Here is a 22,840-nt window from a genome sequence, read left to right on the forward strand (position 1 = left end):
GGCCCACCTCCGTACCGCGTGCCTCCAGGCAGCCATGCGCCACCAATCCAGGCCCAACTAGGCCTACTGCCTCCCGTGGTGGGTGAGGGGCTGCGGCCCGGCTAGACCACCGATGATCCCCCCCCCCCCAACCAACGCCACTGCTCCCCCCCTCCAAGCAGGCCACGGGGGACCCCCCTCTTAGCCTCCGCCGTCACCACCGAGACGGGGAGGCCCAGCGACCGTGGCGCGTGTCTCCAAACAGCCATGCGCCGCAGAGCATCCACGTGGCACCAGTAGGGCCCAGCCCGGGCTCACAGATTCACCGGGGGGCCGTGGCCCGACAAGACCACCGAGAGCCCCCCGCTGTGGCACTCCTCACCTCTCGTCAATGGGGCCGCAGAGAGGCCCCCCACGGCCCACAGCAATCTTGCAGCGGCCCCGCGGTTCCAGACACGCCACCCCGCTTCCTGCCCAGCCAGCCGCCGGCAGGGCGCCAACACCGCACCAGCTCCCCAGGTAGCAAGCCCGCGTATGAGCGAACCGGGAGAAGCCCGGTCCACTCACAGACCTCTCCAGTCGGGGGCGCGCCTGCAGCACTGCTGAATCAAGAGAAATGCAGGAGTTAAGCCCCTACTCCGGCGGAGCCTCACACCGTGACGGCCATCTTGCAGCGCGGCTAGCTCCGCCCCCCCCATCCCCAGGATTGTAGTTAGCTACATGCTGGCCTTCAAAAGTCAGATGGCCAAGTTGTGAAAACAGCCTTCAGACAACTTAGACGCAAGCCAGGAAGTGATGACGTATTTGTATGACCAAATGGCTGCCCCTGTGGGATTGCAACCTAGGCAAAAAGTTTGGGTGATGGAGCCTGTGGAGCCCGGAGCCTTCCAAGACCGTTGCACTGGACCCCACAAGATTGTTGAGAGGAAGGGAACGGTCACCTACTTGGTGGACCTCAAGACCCCCAGGCACCCCCTAAGGCTTCTCCAGCTCAACCGTCTCAAACCCCACTTTGAGATTTCTCAAGTGACCATGTTTTTGGTGACAGATGGAGGGGAGGAGGAGGAGAGTGAACCATGACCTCTTAGCCTCCAAAGAGAAGGATGGGTCAGTGGAAAGTGTGACGCTTTACCCTACCCTGACTCCTGAACAGCAGAGGGACTGTCACCAGTTGTTTAGACAGTTTTCCTCTCTGTTTTCCCTCCCTCGTGGTATTACACACTTGTGTACCCATAACATTGATACAGGTGACAGTCTCCCCATCAAGAATAAAATTATACTTGACCACTTTTTATTACCTGTAAGGCTTGGATGCCTAGGGTTGATTTAGAAAAACACACTTTACCATAGTATGTCTTTGTAAAAGTGTCTGCTTAGCCATATTTAGCACTTTTATTTGTCATGATTTTGACATATTTGAATATCTTCCAGAAATGAAATTTTGACTGTAATATTGTGATGTGCTGTGAGCTGTTTTTATCTCTACATGGTGTGAGAATTTGCCTTTCCATCAAGTCTGACCTTCTTTGGCAATCATCATAAGACCATACTTTCTGACTATGATTGTGGTTTTGACCTAATTTCAAGGTTGAGAAAAAGCCACTGTTCAACGGGTACAGTTCTACACATAGTGTATCTGCACCACTTAATGTACCCTGAAGCCACTTTTCGGATAACTACTTTGGTGGTGAACATGTCCACTGAAAGACAAATTAATTGGGTGTATGTTTAAGCCATTCACTTGCATGCTGGTTTCTGGGTAATTGTGACATTTTCCATGATTCATGCAACAGTTGTCACCATGTGTCAGTACTCTCAAAGTTACAGCACATTAGAGTCCCTTGCCCCTCCCAATTATTAGTTCATCTACGTTAATTCTTTTTTTGGTCTGTCTTGACAGTGTAGCTGTCACTACCATATGTGATCCACAGAAAGCTTTAATAAGCACTATTAAGAGAGAGGTTTTGGCGCCACCCAAATGTTGATCTCCTTGGACAGCAGTTCTGTGCTTCTGCGGAAAGAATGCTAATATTTTACTTTTTACTTGCCAGATGGTTTATGCTCATTTGCAGGACTGAGTTGATAGGGTATGCCCCTGACTCCACACTCCACACCTTTCCTTTACGCTGGTAAGTAATACAATGGGAGTAGCCTGTGGGACCCATACACTGCCAGCTCCATAGGGTTGCAGAACTTAAATACCAGTTGCTACCTGGACACAAGACCTTTTTAAGTGGAAATTGCACAATCCAGATGCAAGAGATTGAGACTGGGGCATCCACTGGCATGCTAATCCCAAACAACTGGTGGCTCAGGGCTCTGATCTCTTTTTGTCCTGTCAAAAACATTGATAATTTCAGTTACAACAGCATAGAGGTTGAAGCATGACACTGCCGTAGAAGGATGCAAGAGAGTATTGAAGTGTAAAGAACTGTGGGGCTTTACTCAAAAAACTGAATAAGGATGCAGATGGCCCCTTGGATCATCTTTTGGGGTCTTATTGACTGTAAATCCCTTGGGCATGAACAAGCAAATTTGGTTATTTAATTTATATAACAGCCCGTGAACGATGACGGGTTGGCCTTCGCTGTACCACAAATTACACATCTTCCCAAGTATCTTCCTTGTCTAGAATGATGTTTAATTGAAAAAGCTTTATTGGTATATGTACTGATATTAATTGGCTGGCAATGGTAGGGGTGTCTTAGAAATCTGTTAAAAGACTGATAAATAATTACTTGTAGATCTGTTAAATAAGGTTTCACATCTGTACAAAGAAGTGCTTGAGAGGTATCTTATGGGTAGTAAGCACTGAATAAATATAATACATGGTGGATGGTACTCCATTTACCTTCCTCTTTATTACTGTGAAAAGTATACCCTTAACCTTTTCGCTGCTAGGACTTTCCCACCTAGAATGCAGTCTTTTTTGTTATTTAAGGTAGTTAGCGCTTAGTCCTCCACAACTTCTTCCCACATAAGGTATCCACTCCAGGTTTCAGTTTTTTCCCCAAAATCCAAAGGTGCCCAGGGTTTGTGCCTTCCCCTGGAGGGTACTGCGAAAATAGCCACAATGTAGCTAAATTTTGAGTTTTGGTGAAAAATAGGAAAAAAGGTGCTCCATAAAAAAGTGTCTGTTTTTTTCCTGAAAATAGCATGAACAAAAGCTGTTCTCTGCTAAAGCCACTATCTTTTCACCTTTCAGGAGCTTACAGAACAGAATCAAAAAAGCTATTTTGTGTACCACAGTGAGGTAGCTTATTGTGTTAATTGTTTGTTGTGCTTTTAATCTACCTACAGTTTGTGTTGGAAACCAGTGTGAAGCCTATGGGTGATCCTGAAAAGCTCTACATTCCAGGAAAATAGACAAAATTCTGAATTTAGCATGGAGTCATTTGTATAGACCACCTCAAGGTTTTCCCAAAGAAACTAACAGTTCAGAAAAAATATTGAAAATGAGTTCGAAAAAACATCCATTTGTGAGAATGTTTTAATTTGTAACTTCTTGTCAAGATGGCTGATTAACAAAGCAAATATATCATTATGTCCGCTAGACTCTTCTGGGTGATAGGATATATAGCGTCTCTATGTTTTCCAAGAACTCGATGTATCCATAGCCAACAACAGAGCTGCACCTTACACTGTTTTTTCATTGTGTTCCATATATAGAGCATTAATATGGTAAAATATAAAGAGTGAAAAATAGAGCTCTGTATTTCTGAATTGGACACCAGATACAGAGGTTAGTAGCAGTAGTTATTTGTACATCTGTGGATTTGTGGGTACACATATTAATTAGCATGTGATTCAGAGGGCGTTTCTCAAAAAGTCTAATTTCCTACACAGTGGATTACATTTGGAAGTCACAGATGAAAAGAAAAGAAATTGATAATAACAAGTGTTCTACTATTCTGTGTTCCCCGAATGCTCCCGACAATGGTACCTCACTTGTTTGGGTAGGGCCAGTGCCCTTGACATGAAAGGGCACAAATCGCAATTTAGACACATAAAAATTCTCCAATGAAAACTGACCCTTTGTTTGCAATGTGGGTTTCTGTCCATTTTAAGCCCTAGCTCAGCCGGAACCTAGTGAAACCTAGCATACCTGCACATTTTTGAAAACTAAACATCCAGGAGAATCCAGGGTGGTGAGATTTGTGTGACTTGTTTGAGGTTTTCTTATCCAGAAGTCCTTAAAAACCTCAAACTTTGACATGAAAAAACAACTTTTCCTCATATTTCTGTGATAGAAAGTTTTGGAATCTGTGGAGAGCCACACATTTTCTACCACCTAGCATTTCCCTAAGTTAAGTCTCTCAATAAAAATGGTACTGAACTTGTGAGGATAGGACTAGTGTCCGCAATGGGAAAACTCCCAAAAACGCTGCATGGACCCGTCACTTTTTTCCACTGAAAACTGATATGTTTTTTTTTTTCTTGTTTTTTGCGATGTGGCTAGCTGTGGACTTTGGGCCCTAGCTCAGTAGGCATCAATGGAAACCTAACAAAATTGTAAATTTTTTTAAACTGGACACCTAGAGGAATGCTGGGTAGTGTGACTTGCCTGGCTCCTACCATCTGTTTACCCAGAATACCTAGCAACAATCAAGCCTCGACTAAAGACACACATTTTTCTCACATGCCATCATCGCCATCTGGGATGACCTTAAAAACACAGTAGACAGCAGTGGAGTTGCTGCACTACTTCTCTTGGACCTCTCAACTGCCTTTGACACAATTGACCCTAATATAAAAACTCTACAAAGCCAGCATAGAGGGGCCTGCTCTCATCTGGATCACATCCTACCTTCAAACCAGAACAAATGTCATCCATGCTCCCCCTTTCTCATCCACACCGTACCTCCCAAAAGCAGGGGTCCCTAAAGGCTCAATCATCTCACCCATGCTTTTCATCATCTACATGAAGTCATTACCAGCAGTGATGAGTGAATTTCAACTCACATGCTACAACTATGCAGATAACACACAAATACTCCTTGAACGGGAATGCCCAAAATACATTGGAAACTCTAAAATCTTCAGTTGCCTCAGAGCCGTTGATTAGTGAATGACTTGGAGTCATCTGAAACTTAATGTTTCCATACAAAAATTCTCACATGTGACGATTGGGAAAATTATGACCCATTCTGCAGCTGGCCTGACGATCTGGGACCACTTCCTAAAGTATCCAAGGAAGTAGGAAACTTTGGAATTACCATAGACACCAAGTTAACAATGAATGCCCAAGTAGATAAATTAGCAAGATCAAGCTTAATAACCATGAAAACTCTGCATCGGATCTTCCCCGACCTGGGATTTCCACACAAGGTCCAGGCTACTATCTCTCTTGCACTTCTAAACTGGATCATGCCAATGGCATCTACCATGGATCATCTCTGTCTACTATAAAAAGATTCAGAACACTGCTGCTAGTCTACTCCTACATGTAGAGCCACAAATCCACATCTCCCCTGCTTTGAGGCCCCTACATTGGTTACTGGTTGGCAGAAGATCCACCTTCAAGCTGCTTTGTATCTCCCACAAAGCAAAACATGAAACAGGACCGCTTTTCATCAGGAATAAAATCACCAAATACATTCAACAAATGAACTTCACACTGAAGTTTGACACCTTGCCTCAAAACCTCACCATAGAAGAAGAAGACAATAGGTGGTACATCTTTCTCTGTTCAAGCGGCCAAACTATGGAATTCCTTACCCCCCCAAATATAATATCCACGGATAACTATCTTAACTTCAGAAGACTACTCAAGAGTTGTATCTTTCCTAAATAGCCACCATACTCTAAACAGCAATGTACTGCATATACCCCTGTGTATGTAAACATTTATAATTTGATTATATGTATATTTCTAGATATTTATATTTCTTTGTACAAATATGTATAACAACTATGTATGCTTAAAATATATGCACACTGTTTAGGCCTGCTTATCAAATGTATTACACAAAACCATACAATCCCCACACTTCACTCCATCACACATATTACCTCTTCCAGTCATCACAACTAACACTAGCTCCATGCTTTTTTTTTAATAGTAGGGCCTTAAACAGTGCTTAAACAATCTGGAAGTGATTTAAAGATATTGTATTTATTACTTACGGTAAATATAAATATATATATATATATATATATATATATATATATATATATATATATATATTCACTTAAAAAAAAAACATAGGTTACAGGGACATTATATTTAGGCTCACATTTTAAACTTACAAAGCCATAGAAATTCACCTGTTAAAGTTAGAGTTATCTCATGTAACTATAAATCGTGCCTTAAGATAATTAGAATTCGTGCCACCGCCATGCACAGTATTTTCCTCAAAAATGTTACTGCAAATATTACATTGATATTATCAATGATGTTATCAAAGGTGTCCTGAATGTCGTAATTTGTGGTGTAATTAGCAGTGCATGGCAAGGGCGCGGGTTATAGTTACTTGAGATAAATGTAACTATAACAGGTGAATTTCTATGGTTTTGTACTTTTAAAATGTTAGCCTAACTAAAATGTCCCTGTAACCTTTGTTTTTTCAGTGAATTTCTATGTTTTTTTTAACGTAAAGTAATTTTCAATACTATAATCCAACCACTGCTGCGCACGGCCTTCGACCATGTGTGGCGGTGGTTGGTCGCAGGCCATGTGCAGCGGCGGTCGGCCACAGGATCTGAGATGCTTCAGCCAACTCCCATAACCACCTACCACATGCTGCCCATGGCCTGTGGCCCTGCACAGCGGAGTTAGCCGCAGACTGTCTCTCTGGGTGTTATAATGAGTGTGACAGGGTGTATCTGGGTTTGAGAGTAGCTGTGAAAGTGTCTGGGAGTGAGAGTGGGTGCGTCAGTGTCTTAGTGGGTCTGTGAGTGGGTGCGTCAGGGTCTGTCTGGGTCTGTGAGTGCATGGGTGAGGGTTTCAGTGGGTCTGTGAGTGTGTGTGTTAGTCTGAGTGGGTCTGTGAGTGGGTGCATGAGGGTCTGAGTGGGTCTGTTAGTGGGTGCGTGAGGGTCTGAGTGGGTCTGTTAGTGGGTGTGAATGTCTGAGTGGGTCTGTGGGTGGGTGCGCGAGAGTTAAGTGGGTGTGTGAGTGGGAGAAAAATTGAAAGAGAGAGAAATAGAGGGGGAGAGAGAGAGAGAGAGGGAGAGACAAGAGAGTTGTTTAGGCTTTGGTGAATGATATACTTAGAATTAGATGTTTCTGGACAAATTGAAAAGATAACTATATTTGTCAATTAAAAAGAGCGAGATCACCTTTCAGTATGTATTTTAAATATTGGAATTGGAAAATAAAATAAATCTGAGAAATGACCTCTAACACACCTAAACGGGAACCCTCTACCTTTGAGGTAGAGGCCTGAGACCTTAACCACTAAGCCACAGATGGCCCTTTACTACACAGTGTGCACACATAGCTATGACCTTCAAACTGAAAGTGTGATTAGAAAAACATTTAAATGTTGCACCAATAGAACTTTCAACTTACAAGGAGACAGTTCACATGTTTTATCAGCAGGACACCAGTGACTCTCTTGTGCTGTGTAGCAAAACTTGTCTGACATTCAAACCTAACAACTGCCCTGTGTGACACTTTCAAGACATTGCATGGAGAGACCATTGCGATGACAAGCTACCTCTCTCTCTCTGTTCCATCCCATTATGAGATGAAAGAGAGAGAAAGTGACAGGACCGCAGGGGAAGCTTCAAAGCCGGCATTGTTCCCAGAATCAGGGAGGTGCTTTAAATAGCTGCTCCCTGCTTTTGAGAGCAATGTTTTCATCTGTTTCCCTGCACACAGCTCCAACCAAGCAAAAGCAAACAGCTATGTCCCTGGAGTGGGCACCCTGGGACATAGCAGGGGCCAGCCCTGGAGGATGGTGGTCCACAGGGCCATATTGGCTCCTCAAGGTGGGCCAACCTCCAGCGAGCATTGCTCCAGGGAGGTGGTGGTCCCTGGGGCTTGGAGTCCGAAATGGACCCCGTCACTCTTTTGTTGTAGCTCCGGGCTAATGGAGTTCCCTGGGTCTATTTGTCTGGCCCTCCTGCACTGTATTTATGTAAAGCTGTGACCCACTCCGACATCGTATTTCTTTAAAGCCCCAGGAAGGTGGCGGTCCCCGGGGCTGCTGGAGGGCTCTCGTCCTTATATTTTCAATGCCCCTGGGACCAGGATTATTTATTTTAATTATTACAGTGAATTCTTGACAACAACACAAATTTGCTGTAATATTGTTTTTTAAAGTGTTTTTTTTTTTTTGTGCAGTTTTTGTTGGGACTCTGCTTAAGCTGAGTCCGAAGATGGCTGCCTACACTTCATCGTTGAAGTGTTGGCAGCCAATCAGAGCTTTTCATTTCCTTGCCCAAGCTCATCATTATTCGCGAAGACGTTGCGATGAATCAGCGGACCTAGATATACAATTGTTTTCCCCTTTAAAATCTCCTAAACTACTGAATGGATTTACACCAAATAAGCGAAAGCGTAATCTGTGTACTAAAAGCTAGATTTCTGCCAAACTTTGTGTCCTTCCGTCCAGCGGTTCGGGCTGTAGTTATGTCTAAAGTTCCTATGGGAAGTAACATGGGAAATGCAACTTTTTTTTTTACACCCTTTCACCCCTTTTTCTCGGCCCTTGATTGACAGATCACCCCGGAACGTTGAGGGTGCAACAAGAATCACTGGGGCACTTCTATTTGAGAAATGTTGTGAAGATTCTTCAAGCGGTGCCAAAGATATAGGCAAGACAAAAAACGTTTTTTCTATGGAAGCATGGTTCTAACTATAATTACCTAGTGGCGACCGCCACTAGGTAATATATATATTTAAAATTCTACTCTTAGCATGTTCAGTGGTCATTGCATAGTTTCTAAATAATTTGTATGGTTAGATGCTTATAGCCTGTTTTATTTATCTATCACAATAGGTAAATATTACCTTAAACATTTGTCTACAAACATTTCACTGTTAAAATGTTGAGGAAAAGCTAAAAATAATGCAATAAAAAGTACACAAATCCATTCACTTCAAATATCACAATAGTTGAAAGTCTGTCTTTATGTGATATACATTTAAATCTCAATATAGTATCTTCTTTAAACATACATTCCCTTTCTATGCAATCATGTATCTATATATTTACTACTTTAGTTCTACGTACAAGAAAAAAAGTTTTAAAAATCACCCTACAGTGCACTTCTCTGTCTCACCCTATACCTCTATCAACCTGTCCTCTCTCCATTCTTTGACTCATCCCAAACCTCATTCTACTACTATGTTCACCAAAATAACTCTTCATAGACTCTTCCCTCCTCTGTTCCTGCTGGCTTATCGCAAACCTCAGTTTACTATTCCGGTCTCCCAAACAACCCTATTAAATTCTCCCTCATGTATCTCACCTTAGACTAATTCCAAACCTCATTTTACCACTATGATCTCCCTAATCCCTTTCTACAGACTCTTCTCTCCTCCATCTCTCCTTTATTCATCCTAAACCTCATCTTACTACTATGATCCCCCAATTAACACTTGCTGGGTTCTTCCCTCTTCTATCCCTCCATTGATTTATTCAATCCCGCTAACAGACTCATATGTCCATTGCTCAAATTAGCTCATCTTTCCCTACACGAATATTACACTCATATTTCCCTACACTAATCCACCAATAATCCTTTTTGGTTGCAGAGTATCATGGTACTCACCGTAAAGCATTTCAACGCCTCGTCAGGGGCAGTGAGCGCCATATAAATACAATTACAGAAACAATAGCATTGACCTTCCAAGAAAAATGGCAAGCATTCAGCAAGATGGCAAGTACAAAAGTGAAAGAGCCATCGTTCATTAAACGCACTTTTTGTGTAGGTGGGATGATGTTAGCGACAGTACTGTCCATTGTCGTGAAACTTTGCGCCCGACTAGTAGGAGGCTTGCTTCTTTGCTGTAGGGGTGCACCACAACAAATCCCAGACATCATTGTATCAAAGCCTGCAACACCATGGTCACAGACCTTCGCAAGCAATGATCACTTATAAAAAGGACAGCACTCATGTGTAACCTGGATCAAGCCAATGGGCGCCACCTTTTGCAACATAAAGTAGCTTGTGAAATGGCTTAAATCACAAGTAAGGGCTCTGTAGCCCATCTGCGCATTACCCAATAATGACACTCGGTTGAGATGCCCCTACAAACCAAGCAAAAATCACAGACCAAATTCTATTAGGAATTCTGTGTTTTTGAAACCTACGGTAAAGGCACTGTGTCCCCTCACCTCCACCATATATGTGTGCTGCCTGCATTTCACCTTACCTTGTAGATAGAAACAGGACAGGTGCAATTTAAGAGCTTTTAGCCAATCTGTGACAGTGTATAGCCAGGGTCAGGTCATGGCAGAGGAGTGAATTGCACTGATTTATCTTTTACCATTGTGAAAACATGGAAAAAATGGTGTTCTGTACAAATTGACGTAAGTAGTCTAATCAATTTGTTTTTTAACAAATGCCCAAATAAACATGCTTTCACCCATATATTATGTAGTGCCAACATCATATCCCAATGTATCACCATAGCACATTCAAAGAAATGCAATAAAAGGTTCTGTTTGAAACCTCACAACCTGCAACACCACGTGAACTGATGACTGCTCACAATATCTGCAGGCCCTGAGAGGCAGTACACCTCATGGGCTGGGCATTTTTTTCCTGACTAGGACATCACACCGCCTCCTCCGAGTTGTAGACTTTTTAGGGTAGAGCCTGCAAGTGCATGCGCTAACGCATGTGTCTCGCTTGTGAGACTCTGTTGTGTTCAGTAAAGGGCTTTGAGCCCGCCTGTCACTCACCGTTTATTGGTTTGCGTGGCACTTTTCTTTACAGCCTCGTAATTCGTCAAGTCACGCCTGGCATAATTTACGTTTCTCTGTGTGGAGCACGGATCAAGCACTAATTTATTCAACTTAATTAGTGCTGCTACGATGTGATTGAGGAACTATTTATTCTTTTTAACTTCAAGTGTCCTGCAATCAGAAGGCTTGTGACTGGCAAAAACCTGCCCAGCAGGTCAAAACAAATTGCAAAGTTTTATTTTTAAAGCTAACTTTCTTTTATTTTGCCAAGTCGACTTTTCTCAGTTTCCACTCATGTTTTCTTTTGTTTTTGCTTGTGAGAGCTGTTGTCAAAAGATGACAATTAACTTGTTCTAACTATGTGATACCTATTGCATTGCAAATGCTTGTTTTTACTTTGTTTCTTGAGAAAAGGAATACCCATAATGGAGCCTGTGTTTCTCTTCTGCTGGAAGGCATGGCAGCAATGATCTGTACAATGTCACTTCATCTTTTTTGCCTGAGTGGGCTGGTTTACCGCTCGCTCAGGCAGAGGGAGTCTGTGCTGTTTCTCCAACCTGGTTGTCATATACAGCTGGGTTGGTGAAACCTAAGTGTGCATGTCTGTTTGGCCGGCCTGCTGTCATGCGCACTTAAGTGCACTCCACGCCACTCTTCCTCCACCCTCCTAGGGCCCGGCCTTGAGCCTCCCTGCACACGCTATGCCAGCAGCCGCAAAATAAAACAATAATAAAATGTTTTATTTTTCAGCTGCTGGCTCTGAGCCAGTGGGGCAATGCTCCTCCGCCATCGCGGAGGAGCAGCGGCTAACCAATATATAGCTACCTCCGTGTTATATTTTCAAGACTCACTGCAGGCTCTTAGAGCCCGAGCCGACAAATGCCATGGCCCGGGCTCGTCTCTGTCTGTTAATTTATGTGGACAGGTAGTAATGCAGTGTACTACCTTTTCTTTAGTTTTCATTGTGAAGCAGATTTAAAAGAAACATAGAAACAGACGTTTGTCCAGTTCACTTTCTGTTTAGGATAGTTAGTGGTGACATCGGAGGAGGTACAATGATAGAGAGGAGGAGAGCTTTTTTTTTACTGTAGATTACCCTCTAAGAGTGCCCTTTACCAGTAACCTTAGGGCAACTTAAACGCGTCCAGGTGGAAATTGCCGCCGTAGGGCTTGCACAGCATCAATATCTTGCTTTGACCCCAGATTGCGCCTTTATTATTATCCACAGAACACGAGGTGGACAAAAGCAGCAGAGGATACCTCGTATTGAGAGGAGGGTGCATGACAAACTGCCAGTGGTAGCAGGCTGCTAGAGATCAACTGGACCGGCAGTACTTAAAACTGCTTGGACTAACTTAGGGAGATGGTAAGTAGTGAAAGGCGACACTGAGGGTGGGAGGGGAAGAAGCAACAAGAACAGCATGTGTGCGCGAAACAACAAGCAGCACAAGGATGGTCCAAGCGACAACTGGGACAGTGGGTGGTGGCAAGAAACAGACAAGGGGTAAAGGCAAGCAAAAGGGCCCAGGGTGGACAGGAGGGTGCAAGCACATGGGTGCAGGAGGAACGGGTGCACAAGGGAGACAACTGAGACAAAAAACACTCTACTAGAATGTGTTGCTGAAGGGGTTATGCAAAGGGGGAATACTTAAAAACGTTTTAAAAAATAGTACCTCAAGCACAGTGTGATCAACGGAAGGACAGCAATCAAGCCGAAGCAATCAGTACTTTACCCATGTTGCAGCTGAAAGAAGAGGAATTGAAGCCTCAAGGCACTGCCACATTAGGTGGCAGTAAATAAAAGTGACGATTAGGCCAATGAATAGTAAGCAGTGGGCGAGCTGCAAGCCCCTTGTTGTATACAATATCTCTCACAAGCGAGAGTGCATGCAGGACATGAGCTCTCGCAGTCAAGACCTAAAAGTAGCGGGCAAATCTCTCTCTCTCTCTCTCTCTCTCTCTCTCTCTCTCTCTCTCTCTCTCTCTCTCTCTCTCTCATTTTTATATATATATATATATATATATATATATATATATATAATCTTCACACCAGCTTGACACTTTTGTCAAAGACACAGGATTGCACAAATCTTAATTTAGATAGATAAAATGATACCAAACAAACAGACACCAACGCGTTTCGACCTTCACGGTCTTGATCACGGTGATTACTCAATCCATTCAGTGCCCTATTTATACTATTCCTTTCAGCCATGCCTTTATGTGGCATTCTGGGATATGTAGTTTACAAAGTGTATATGTATATATATATATATATATATATATATATTTATATAATTAAGTGTATTGGTTTGGTGTTTATAACTGACTATATTTAGTTCTTGGTTTAGTATATATATATATATATATATATATACTAAACCAAGAACTAAATATAGTCAGTTATAAACACCAAACCAATACACTTAATTTCACCCCACCAAATTGCCATAGCAAAGAGAAAACTAAAAAACAATTATTAAAATAACAGAAGGAACTCTACTCATTACTCAAATTGATCATAGTTTACAATGTCATCACTGTCTGAATCCAATATTCACAAATATGTATGGTTATGTTTACATCAGTCTCTAATTCCACATGTAAAATGTAGGAACATATCCATATTCCGCATTATAGGGTCTAGTGCCCAAATACTTGGACTTATCACTGGCTAATTTTCTACAGGTAGTATGAACATTTCCTTTTTTCCATAGATAGTATAACTCAATTCATATTGTTCATTCATAATTATAAATGACAGTATAATTCCTTGTCACAGTTTATCCGAAACAAAAGCTTAGTTTTTAATCTGATGATATATCTGGACTCCAAACGTCTCAATTTCTGAACTCTGTCACCTCCCCGTTCATGTTTTTGTATTGTAGCAATGCCATAATATTTCATATACAACCAATCTGATTCTGGATGAGTTTTCAAATGCTTGGTCATAGCATAAGTATTTTCCTCATTTTGCACTGCTCTAATGTGTTCCAAAATACGCTTTTTTAAAGGGCATATAGTACTGCCAACGTGTCTCAGACCACACCGGCATTCTATGACATATACCACAAAAGTTGTTTTACCTGTGATTCTTTCTCTAATCATAATCTCTTTTCCCCTAAAGTCTGTTATTGGCTTTTTGTTGCAGCCAATTTTATATGCTTTGCCCTTTTTGCAAAAAAAATGCCCTTATTTCCATCTGCTAGCCAGTTGGGGACCTTGAAGGTCTCAAAGTGACTTTTGACTAACATATCTTTTAATGAAGGCACTTTCCTGTATGTGATTGAGGGGCGAGTACCCACTCTCTGTCCAATATCACTATCTCTTTGGATCAAATGCCAATATCTATTTAATACATTCAATATCTGTTGGTTCTCTTTACTGTAGTCCAGAATAAGTCTAATCTCATCATTTTCCATCATTGACTGCTCTGGTACTTTTTTATTCTTAACCGGTACCTGTGCTCGTGTCTTTGCCCTTTCTTTTGTCTCACCTTGTTTTATTGCCTTCAATTTATAACCTCTATTTAGAAATCTCTGTTTAGTCTCACCAAATTTTTCATTCATGTCTTGTTCATTTGAACAATTTATTTTAATGCGTATAAACTCACCGTATGGAATGCTTTTGTGTAATGATCTAGGATGGAAACTTGGATACTGTTGGTTGCTGTAGGTTTTCTGTGTAGTGTAGTTTGTAATTCATCTGCTTTAATAAACACTAACACGTCTAAGAATTCAATAGAACTCTTACTTGTCTTATAAGTAAATTGAAATCCAAAATCATTTCTATTCAGCCTACTAAAGAATTCCTTGAATATTTCCTCAGTTCCATGCCAGATCAAGAATAGGTCATCTATACATCGCAACCACATCACCACTTTATCCATGTAATGGTCGTTCTCTTGACCCCAAGCTATGCATTTCTCCCACCACCCCATCATGAGATTTGCATAGCTTGGAGAAAATATACGAATGTGAAATGGCAATTGGTTTGAACAACAACACAAAGGCAAATATCTCTGCTGTGTTATGACACCTAAGATCCTACTATGTTTTCCGACCAGTGGTTGAAACAAGACATTCAAAGTGGTTTCGAACAGGACTCTTGAATAAATAATGAATTTCTCAAGTGGTTAAAGGGAACGAAAGAATTCCTCAGAATAAATTATAATAAGGAACAAAGGGAGTTGTTTGTTTCTGCTGCAACGATTACACAAGGATGTATAATTGGGATAAAGAAGCTAGGCGTATCCTATAAATATATCTCACTTTCTAGTGGTAGTTACAAGGCATAAGGAAATGTTCATACTACCTGTAGAAAATTGGCCAGTGGTAAGTCCAAGTAATTGGGGCACTAGACCCTATAATGAGGAATATGGATATGATCCTAAATTATACATGTGGAATTAGAGACTGATGTAAACATAACCATACATATTTGTGAATATTGGATTCAGATAGTGATGGATGACATTGTAAACTATGATCAATTTGAGTAATGAGTAGAGTTCCTTCTGTTATTTTAATAATTGTTTTTTAGTTTTCTCTTTGCTTTGGCAATTTGGTGGGGTGAAATTAGGTGTATTGGTTTGGTGTTTATAATTGACTATATTTAGTTTTAGTATATATATACACTTCGTAAACTACATATCCCAGAATGCCACATAAAGGCATGGCTGAGATGAATAGTATAAATAGGGCACTGAATGGATTGAGTAATTACCGTGATCAAGACCGTGAAGGTCGAAATGCGTTGGTGTCTGTTTGTTTGGTATCATTTTATCTATTAAATGAAGATTTGTGCAATCCTGTGAGTGCCGCGTCTTTGACAAAAGTGTCAAGCTGGTGTGAAGATTAATTAAGGGAATGGTCCTTCCCTGGCGCAGGCACCGACATCAAGTAAGCGCGCCTTAAATGGACCTTTTGGGAATGCATGGTTACTCAGTACCTTTTTAGATATGTTCTAGGGAACCTGTTTTAAAAGTGCTCTAAATTTAAACCATTTCTTCTTGGTTCCGGTGAGCCTGCAAAACTGTTGGGGAGGGTCAAGCTAAGTCCAGCACACCATAATACTACTGGAATATTTAATGAGTAATCTTTCGGAACCAATGTTTTTTTTCAAATGTAAGTGAAGAACGTGCTGTAATATTTGCCATATGACCCTATATATTCCAAATTCCCCAGATGATTACCCCTGGAACAATACTGGAGAGGCATTACGGCTCACTTGATGCAGGTGTTGACTAGCTGCAGTTTCGTGAAATTGTTACACCTCAACACTTTCAAAGGTTACTCTGCACCTCTGGTTTGTATATTGGAAAATACGTGTTTGTAGCTGGGTGATTAGTTGCTGCCTAGTGACACTATTTCATTTCGACTGCTCTTCTGGACACGATTCATAGTACAGTTGTATGTCATACAGTCTAACCAGCCCCACCCCAAATACAATTAGTTTGTAACCATTTACTTTTTTTTTGTTTTTTAAGAAATCTGCTGATGTGAAAAAACAGTATATCGTTGTTTTGGATCCGAAGAGAAGCAATGCAATCAACATAGGCCTGACTGTCCTTCCAGCGGTGCATATCATTAAAAATGCTATTCTTAATTTTGACGAATTTGCCATTAACAAAGAAGGCATTGAGGTAAGAAATTAACCTGCACAGCGAAGTGCATAATCATGTGTCAATGCATCATTCTAAAAGACACTGAAAAGATTTAGCATTTGTATGCATTCACAAGCTGAAGTCCCCTGACTTAGTCATTGCGAAAAGTAAGCCACCTTTATAAAATTGTTTCATGTTCAATTTGCGATTTTATATATAATAAAAATGATGCCTCAAATTGTTGATTCATAATAGCGCATGAAATATTAAGCAAACTTCAGCTACCATTAACAAAGGTTAGAGGTAATATGTATGTAAATTATGCTCAGGCTGGAATATAGTTAATGGGGTCCCCTTAGGAACACGAGCAACTGTTGATTTTACTAGTGAAGTACTTGTTGGTGAGAGATTATGGTCTTGAGCAATGTACTGAGCTAGTTTTTAGTCTAGAACATGAAAAGAACACTCTACTCTTTAATGTATTGTATTGGAATAAGTTAGAACCTTGATTTGTTCTTTTTCTGATGATCGAGAATCTTGTCATTGCTTATTTGCTGTATGTGATACACAGCAACAGAAGTACGGCACGCATGCCACCCAACGAAGTGCCCTTGCGGCGTGAAATGCTTCAAGTGTGCTCCACACGCCAGAATACTGGATTCCGTAGAACTATACATGGCTTTATTATATATTTTGTCTTCCATTGACTTGAAGATTGAGTTGTGCATAACAATGCTATCATGTTTTGAAATTAATGGAAATTGATTTGATTTTTGCCTTTTGAATAAATATCGATAAACACACATCTCAACCTGGACGGTAATGGTAAGAGACCAGGATGTTAAATGTTTGTAGGCCGCACTATCTTTGCATTGCCCTAGATCATTACGCTTCCAGTTTGGTTCCATTCAAAAATCAGTTAGGTTGTCTTTCTTATTGTGTGTTGCCAGGTTATCCAGGGGCCATTGCATGTCTCACGGAGTATGATCCAAGAGAACAGGATCATTTGTATATTGCGTTAGGTGAATGTGCTGCCCCATAGTTTTATTGGAGATACACACAAATAAGATAAAGTTAACATATCAGTAGTGTAAAAACAAGCTGCTAATTCTAATGCAAGACTATCACTCTATAATTGTAGGAACTGGCTGGAGACAACATGGCACAAAGGTTTACATAGCTCCAGTTGTGTGTTTTTTGTCTTTGTAGAAGGCAGTTGCGGCTTGCGACTTGAAAAAGTGGCGGGGTGGGGGGTGTTAAAAAAAAAAAAAACGTACAAAAAAAAAACCTTACCTGAACATCACCGCCACTCTCTGCTGCATTGGAGGCACAGGTTCCCAGCCTGCATTGTGCCAGTCATGATGCTGCTCAGAGCAGCGTTATGATTGGCTGGAGCGTCCTGGCTGGGGCGCTCCAGTGCAGATTGGGACCCTGTGCAGGCTCTCTCCAACTCGGCAACACAGTGCTGGTTTGGAGAGAGCCCTTGTGCGCACGTGTGTTTGGCCTGCCCCTGTGCACTCCCCTCACTGCTCGTCACCCCATAGCCCCTTTGGAAATAAAAGTGCAACAACATTATTTTGCAGCTCCTGCTGGCTGGGGCGACGCTCCTCCACCCAAGCAGAGGAACCGCCCCTGGTAGAAGGTAATTTGGCACACAGTGATGTTTCACTTAATACAATTTTGCAGCTTCTAGACCAAGTTCGGAGTGGATTGCGGTGTTACTTGCTTTGAAACTTGGCCACACCGATGACACTCCATCTGGTAAGCCAGCACTTTTTGATAGTCCCCTGTAGCCCAGGATGCAGTCTGCTTTCTACTCCCTCTGCACAGATCTTCACCCAGAGCTGAGCTGTTGACCCCTCCCCCACCCTGGATTCAGAAAGCAGATTCCTTTCACTTCTAGCAGGACACGGACCTTCAGGTTTCCTCCCAGTCTGGTTGGGCAGCGGACTGTACATAGCACCAGGCTCTTCCCCCAGTGTGAACTTACCCAAAGGGACCCTTTCCTGGGTCTGAATCTGCTCTGCTTCAGACTTCTATCCTGGCTTGTGGGTCCACGCAAGTCCCTTCTATGCTGGCCACGATGCTGGCTCTGCCAGTCCCAAGTCTTCCAGTCTCAGAACCTAAATCAATGTTGGCCCGCTCCAGGTCTATGTTGTGCCATGAGATTACAAAAGTGCAACCAGTCATTATGCAACCAGGCTGTAAGCCTTTGTTTTTTTCCTTAGTGCCTATGGTATCATGGGCTTGAGGCCTTATTTGATTCTGATTCTGACACAATTCAGGGGACGCAAAATGTTCAACACAACACCAGTGATGATGAGGAGGCAGACAACTTGCTTTCTTATTACTAGACTGATGATGGAATATATCTGAGTTTACAGAATACCAGTGGACTAGATACATCTCCAAAGACAGAGCTGGACTCAGCACGTGAGCCACCACTGGAAAGAAATGCCTCTTTCACACTAATAGTGCCAAGGACAGCAGAAGTTCTAGACTTACAGATGCCTCCTGGTAAAACTAAATCAAATTTCTTAACTGAGATCCTTCATCCTGTTATAACATCATCTGAGCCACTGTTGTAATTCAAAGAGGATGCCAAAGACACTGTCTTGGCCGCTTGGACTGAGCTATGCGTGGTCCCTCTGGTCAGTCTCCTTGTAACCAAATGACATAGACCAGCCTATAGTGATCACTATCTTTTTACACAGCATCCTGTGCCTGAAATCCTGTGGGTACAGTCATTGACTGGTAAAGTCACTCCTAATTCCTTTCCTACCACCCCTCCAAATATAGTCAAGCCTTCCTAGAGTGTGTTCTTTTCAGCTGTTTTAGCCCTAAGCTTCTTGAATGCAATATGCCTTCTGGGCTAGTACACCCATTTTTGATGGGACATGGCAGGGCGATCTTGCCAGCATCCAAGGAGACCTCAGCGCCTCTTTGTCTCAAACAAAACATGGTGGTCAAGACACAGCTAAGTATGTCCTACATGCTGGTTTGAACACCTCAGGTTGTATAGGCAGAGCTGTTTACGCCAGAGGGATGCGTAGAAGGCACAGCTGGATGAATTTAACTGATTTTGTTAGGAGATGTCCAAGCGCGCGATGGACATACCTTTTGATGGGCCCAGATTTTTTTCAGTGAATACTGTTTCAGCACTCAAATGATTTATGAAACAGTAGAGCCGCAACACAATCCTTGCGCCTCTGGTCTTCTGCCAAGCAGTTCCGCCAAGAGTACAGAAAGTCTATGGGCTATTTCAGGGAGCTAGCAATATCAGCCCTCCTAAAACGTCTGGTTATTAGGAACAGAGGCAGCCTGACACTGGCTAGAACCAGGCACAAGCAGATATATCAAGAACGTTGATTCCAAGTGTTACAATGAAATTACTCAAAGTCAAATCAGTCAATCAAACTGTAGAATTCATCAACATTGATTAAGCCATAGAATTTAATCTTTAAGAGAAAAAAAAAAAACAGCTGAACCCATATTTACTGTGTATATACTTACTACATTAATTTTTTAAGACAAAAGTGCTCTGTGCTCAAGTGATGGACTATAGAAGATGCCAAAATATTGTAGAACACTGTATATAAACAAATGACAATGAAACAGTTTCAGGTAATAAAGGTCAGGCCAATTCTCTAGGTCCGAAATGCTAACAGTTCATCAAATATTGTGTTCACATTGTCTTGGTTGTGAATAGTGTTTCAACACCAAACAAAGGGGGGTTGGGGAATCATCAGCACGACCATTCGCAGTTCAATAATGCAAGAACAAAATTACTGTAAACTAAAAATGGGGACCAGCAAATAGAATAATGAATACAAAAATGAATAAACCGGAGTGGATCATTGCAAAACTGCATACTCATGAAAAAATTGTTTTCAAGAATTTGGTTTAAGAGGTGTATCTAGAAAATGCTAGAAAGTGCTAGAGCAATGTGGCCAAATACTTACTGATAGATGCATTCAGTTGGTCTCAAGAATCAGATCAGAATTGCAAAACAACGTCCTAAATTACTTGTAAGAGTCTCCTGAAATAAGAATTGGATTGTAAGACATTGTATCAATACGATATAACAAAAAGCTTGCTTGCGTGAGGAATAGTAACTTACAGACAGGAGAGATGCACGCCAACAGAGGTCATGCTCTGCTTGTCAGCGTACTGTCCACTGTCACGAAGACTCAGAGATGCGCTCTAGATGCTCCAGAATATCACAAAAATGGTAGCCGGAATTTGTGAGCTTCATAAACATAGGAGGAATGTTTACAGGGTTCTGTGGTGAAAAAAGGCAAAATAATAGAACCAGTACAGAAGGATACTTAACCCTGTATGTACTTAACCCTGTAGGTACAGGTGTTGTCCAATGGCAAACACCCGCACACCCTTCCCAGTGCAGGTGTCGGCCATTGGTCAACACTGGGGAGGGAAAGAAAAGCCCATTAGATGCTGTGCACTAGAGGGTTTCCTCTTTAATCCCTGAGGTTTGGGGCTGATCGGTAAGAGGTTCTAGAGCAGCCTTAACTTTTTTTGTGTATGTAATGTCGAGCAGAGCACGGTGACGTCATTATAAACAGAGGTGAAAGTAAAATGAGCTGAAGAGCTTGTTTCACTTTCACTGAATCTTGCTTGGGAGGATATCTCAGCCCTGAGCACTGATTCTTATGGGAGAAGTATTGTTGGAAAGGGGAATGCAGAAAGCCCAGTAGATACCAGGATTTTTTTTCTTTTTTTAAATAAATATGGGGGGGGGCTGCTCTGCATGGGCATGGCCATGCCTCCTCCCACTCCCAAGTAAATGAGCAACAGTCTGCTCATTTGGGGTAGATGGAGTAATCACCCCGATCTTCCTCCATGCAAGGGCTCCCATTGACCTTTGTTTGATCCGTTCCTGTCACAGGCACAAGACCCAGCCACACAAGCGGGGCAGGTTTTTATCAGCACAAGTGGGGTAATACTGGGTGATAAGAATTTTGTGGATTTCTGCGGGTTCCAGTAGTTTCCATCACAGAAATGTAAGGCAAATGTGTAATTTCAGCCAAAGTTTGAGATTTGCAGGGCATTCTGGGTAAAAAAGACCTTGTGGGAGCCACACAAGTCACCCCATCCTGGATTCCCCTAGGTGTCTAGGTTTTTAAAATATGCAGGTCTGCCAGGTGCCAGCTGAGCTAGGGCCCAAAATCCACAGCTACCCACTTTACAAAAAAAGGGTCAATCTGATAGAGACTCCTATTTGCAGATTCCTTACCTTTTCAGTTTCCCCAGGCATCAGTCTGAATCCAGAGATTTTTTTTTAGCAGTAACCAGTGCGCAGTTAGGTGGCATTGATTGGCTTGTGTCCGTCATTGTCTGCTCTGGATACAGCATTGCGGGTCCTATATAGACGCCACCCCGCAGTATTGATGTCAGTTATTTTCTTTCTGTGACAGCCAGCGTTGATCCTAAGAGAGCTACCCCTCAGTCACTTTTTGATTGGTCTTTTTTCACTTTTGTGAAGTCTTTTTTCGAGTTGTATAACTCTGGTGTGTCAAGGATGTCCTCTAGGAAGACCAGGTTCAAGCCCTGCGGGTCTTCTCATTGGGTGATGTTGGTGACGGATCCGCACCTTATGTGCCTTTGGTGTGTGGAGCGTGACCATGACCCGAAGGCGTGGTCCGAATGCTAGGCCACTAATCCAAAGGCTTTGAGGGAGAGGACCCTAAAGCTGATGACAGCCCAGTGCTCTGCGCAAGTCCAGCTCTCAGTCAAGAGGAAAGTCTCGAGATCGGTTGTGGAACTCCCATCTTCTTCGTCCCACTCCAAGTCGTCTGGACCTTTGGGTAAATCAAGGCATAAGAAGTCATTGAAGAAGGCCAACCGTTCTTCTACTTCACCTCGTCCGTCTGTCGGCCGACGAGACATGTGGTAGTGAGCATCGTCACTCAAGGCCTCCATCTGCAGAGCCTACATCTGGGCCAACTTCTTGCTTCCCTGAGTTTCCGGAAGTCAGAGCGACCCCTGCTCAGCTGAAAGAATTTTATGAGCTTCAGCTAAGAATCAGCTTCGGCCACCACTCCGAGGGGCATCCATGGATCCATTCCTGGATCTGAACCAGTGTCGTCGTACCACCACAACCTTCCCTGGCATTGGTTCTAATTGTTGATGCTCCCAGCGCTGCTCTGGCCCCCGGGTGCCGCCACCCCTATCCTCATTGCCGACTCCAAAACAGAGCTGGATGGGCGTCATATGACACTGACTCTGGCAGGAGGCGTGCCATCTATGCCAGATCCTGAACTCTTTTACTATGGGCTAGGGTACGGTGAGGAAGAGGAGGGGTTGCTGGACACTTTAGAGTACCAGCTCCAAGACTCCATGAACTAGCATGCGGACCTGGGTGAAGCCAGTGGTCT

At 42.5% G+C, this 22,840-nt stretch overlaps 1 protein-coding gene across 1 annotated transcript in view; it reads left to right on the top strand.

The window, feature by feature from the left end:
• LOC138268219 (FH1/FH2 domain-containing protein 1-like) overlaps positions 1-22,840 on the top strand; it is a 1,001,023-nt gene that overhangs the window by 505,830 nt on the left and 472,353 nt on the right. The window contains exon 15 of the mRNA XM_069217669.1: positions 16,329-16,484. Within this exon, the coding sequence (XP_069073770.1) occupies positions 16,329-16,484 (156 nt within the window). The remainder of the gene's footprint in view (positions 1-16,328; positions 16,485-22,840) is intronic.

The sequence above is a fragment of the Pleurodeles waltl genome, chromosome 12, assembly GCF_031143425.1.
Source record: "Pleurodeles waltl isolate 20211129_DDA chromosome 12, aPleWal1.hap1.20221129, whole genome shotgun sequence".
Taxonomy (NCBI): Eukaryota; Metazoa; Chordata; class Amphibia; order Caudata; family Salamandridae; genus Pleurodeles; species Pleurodeles waltl.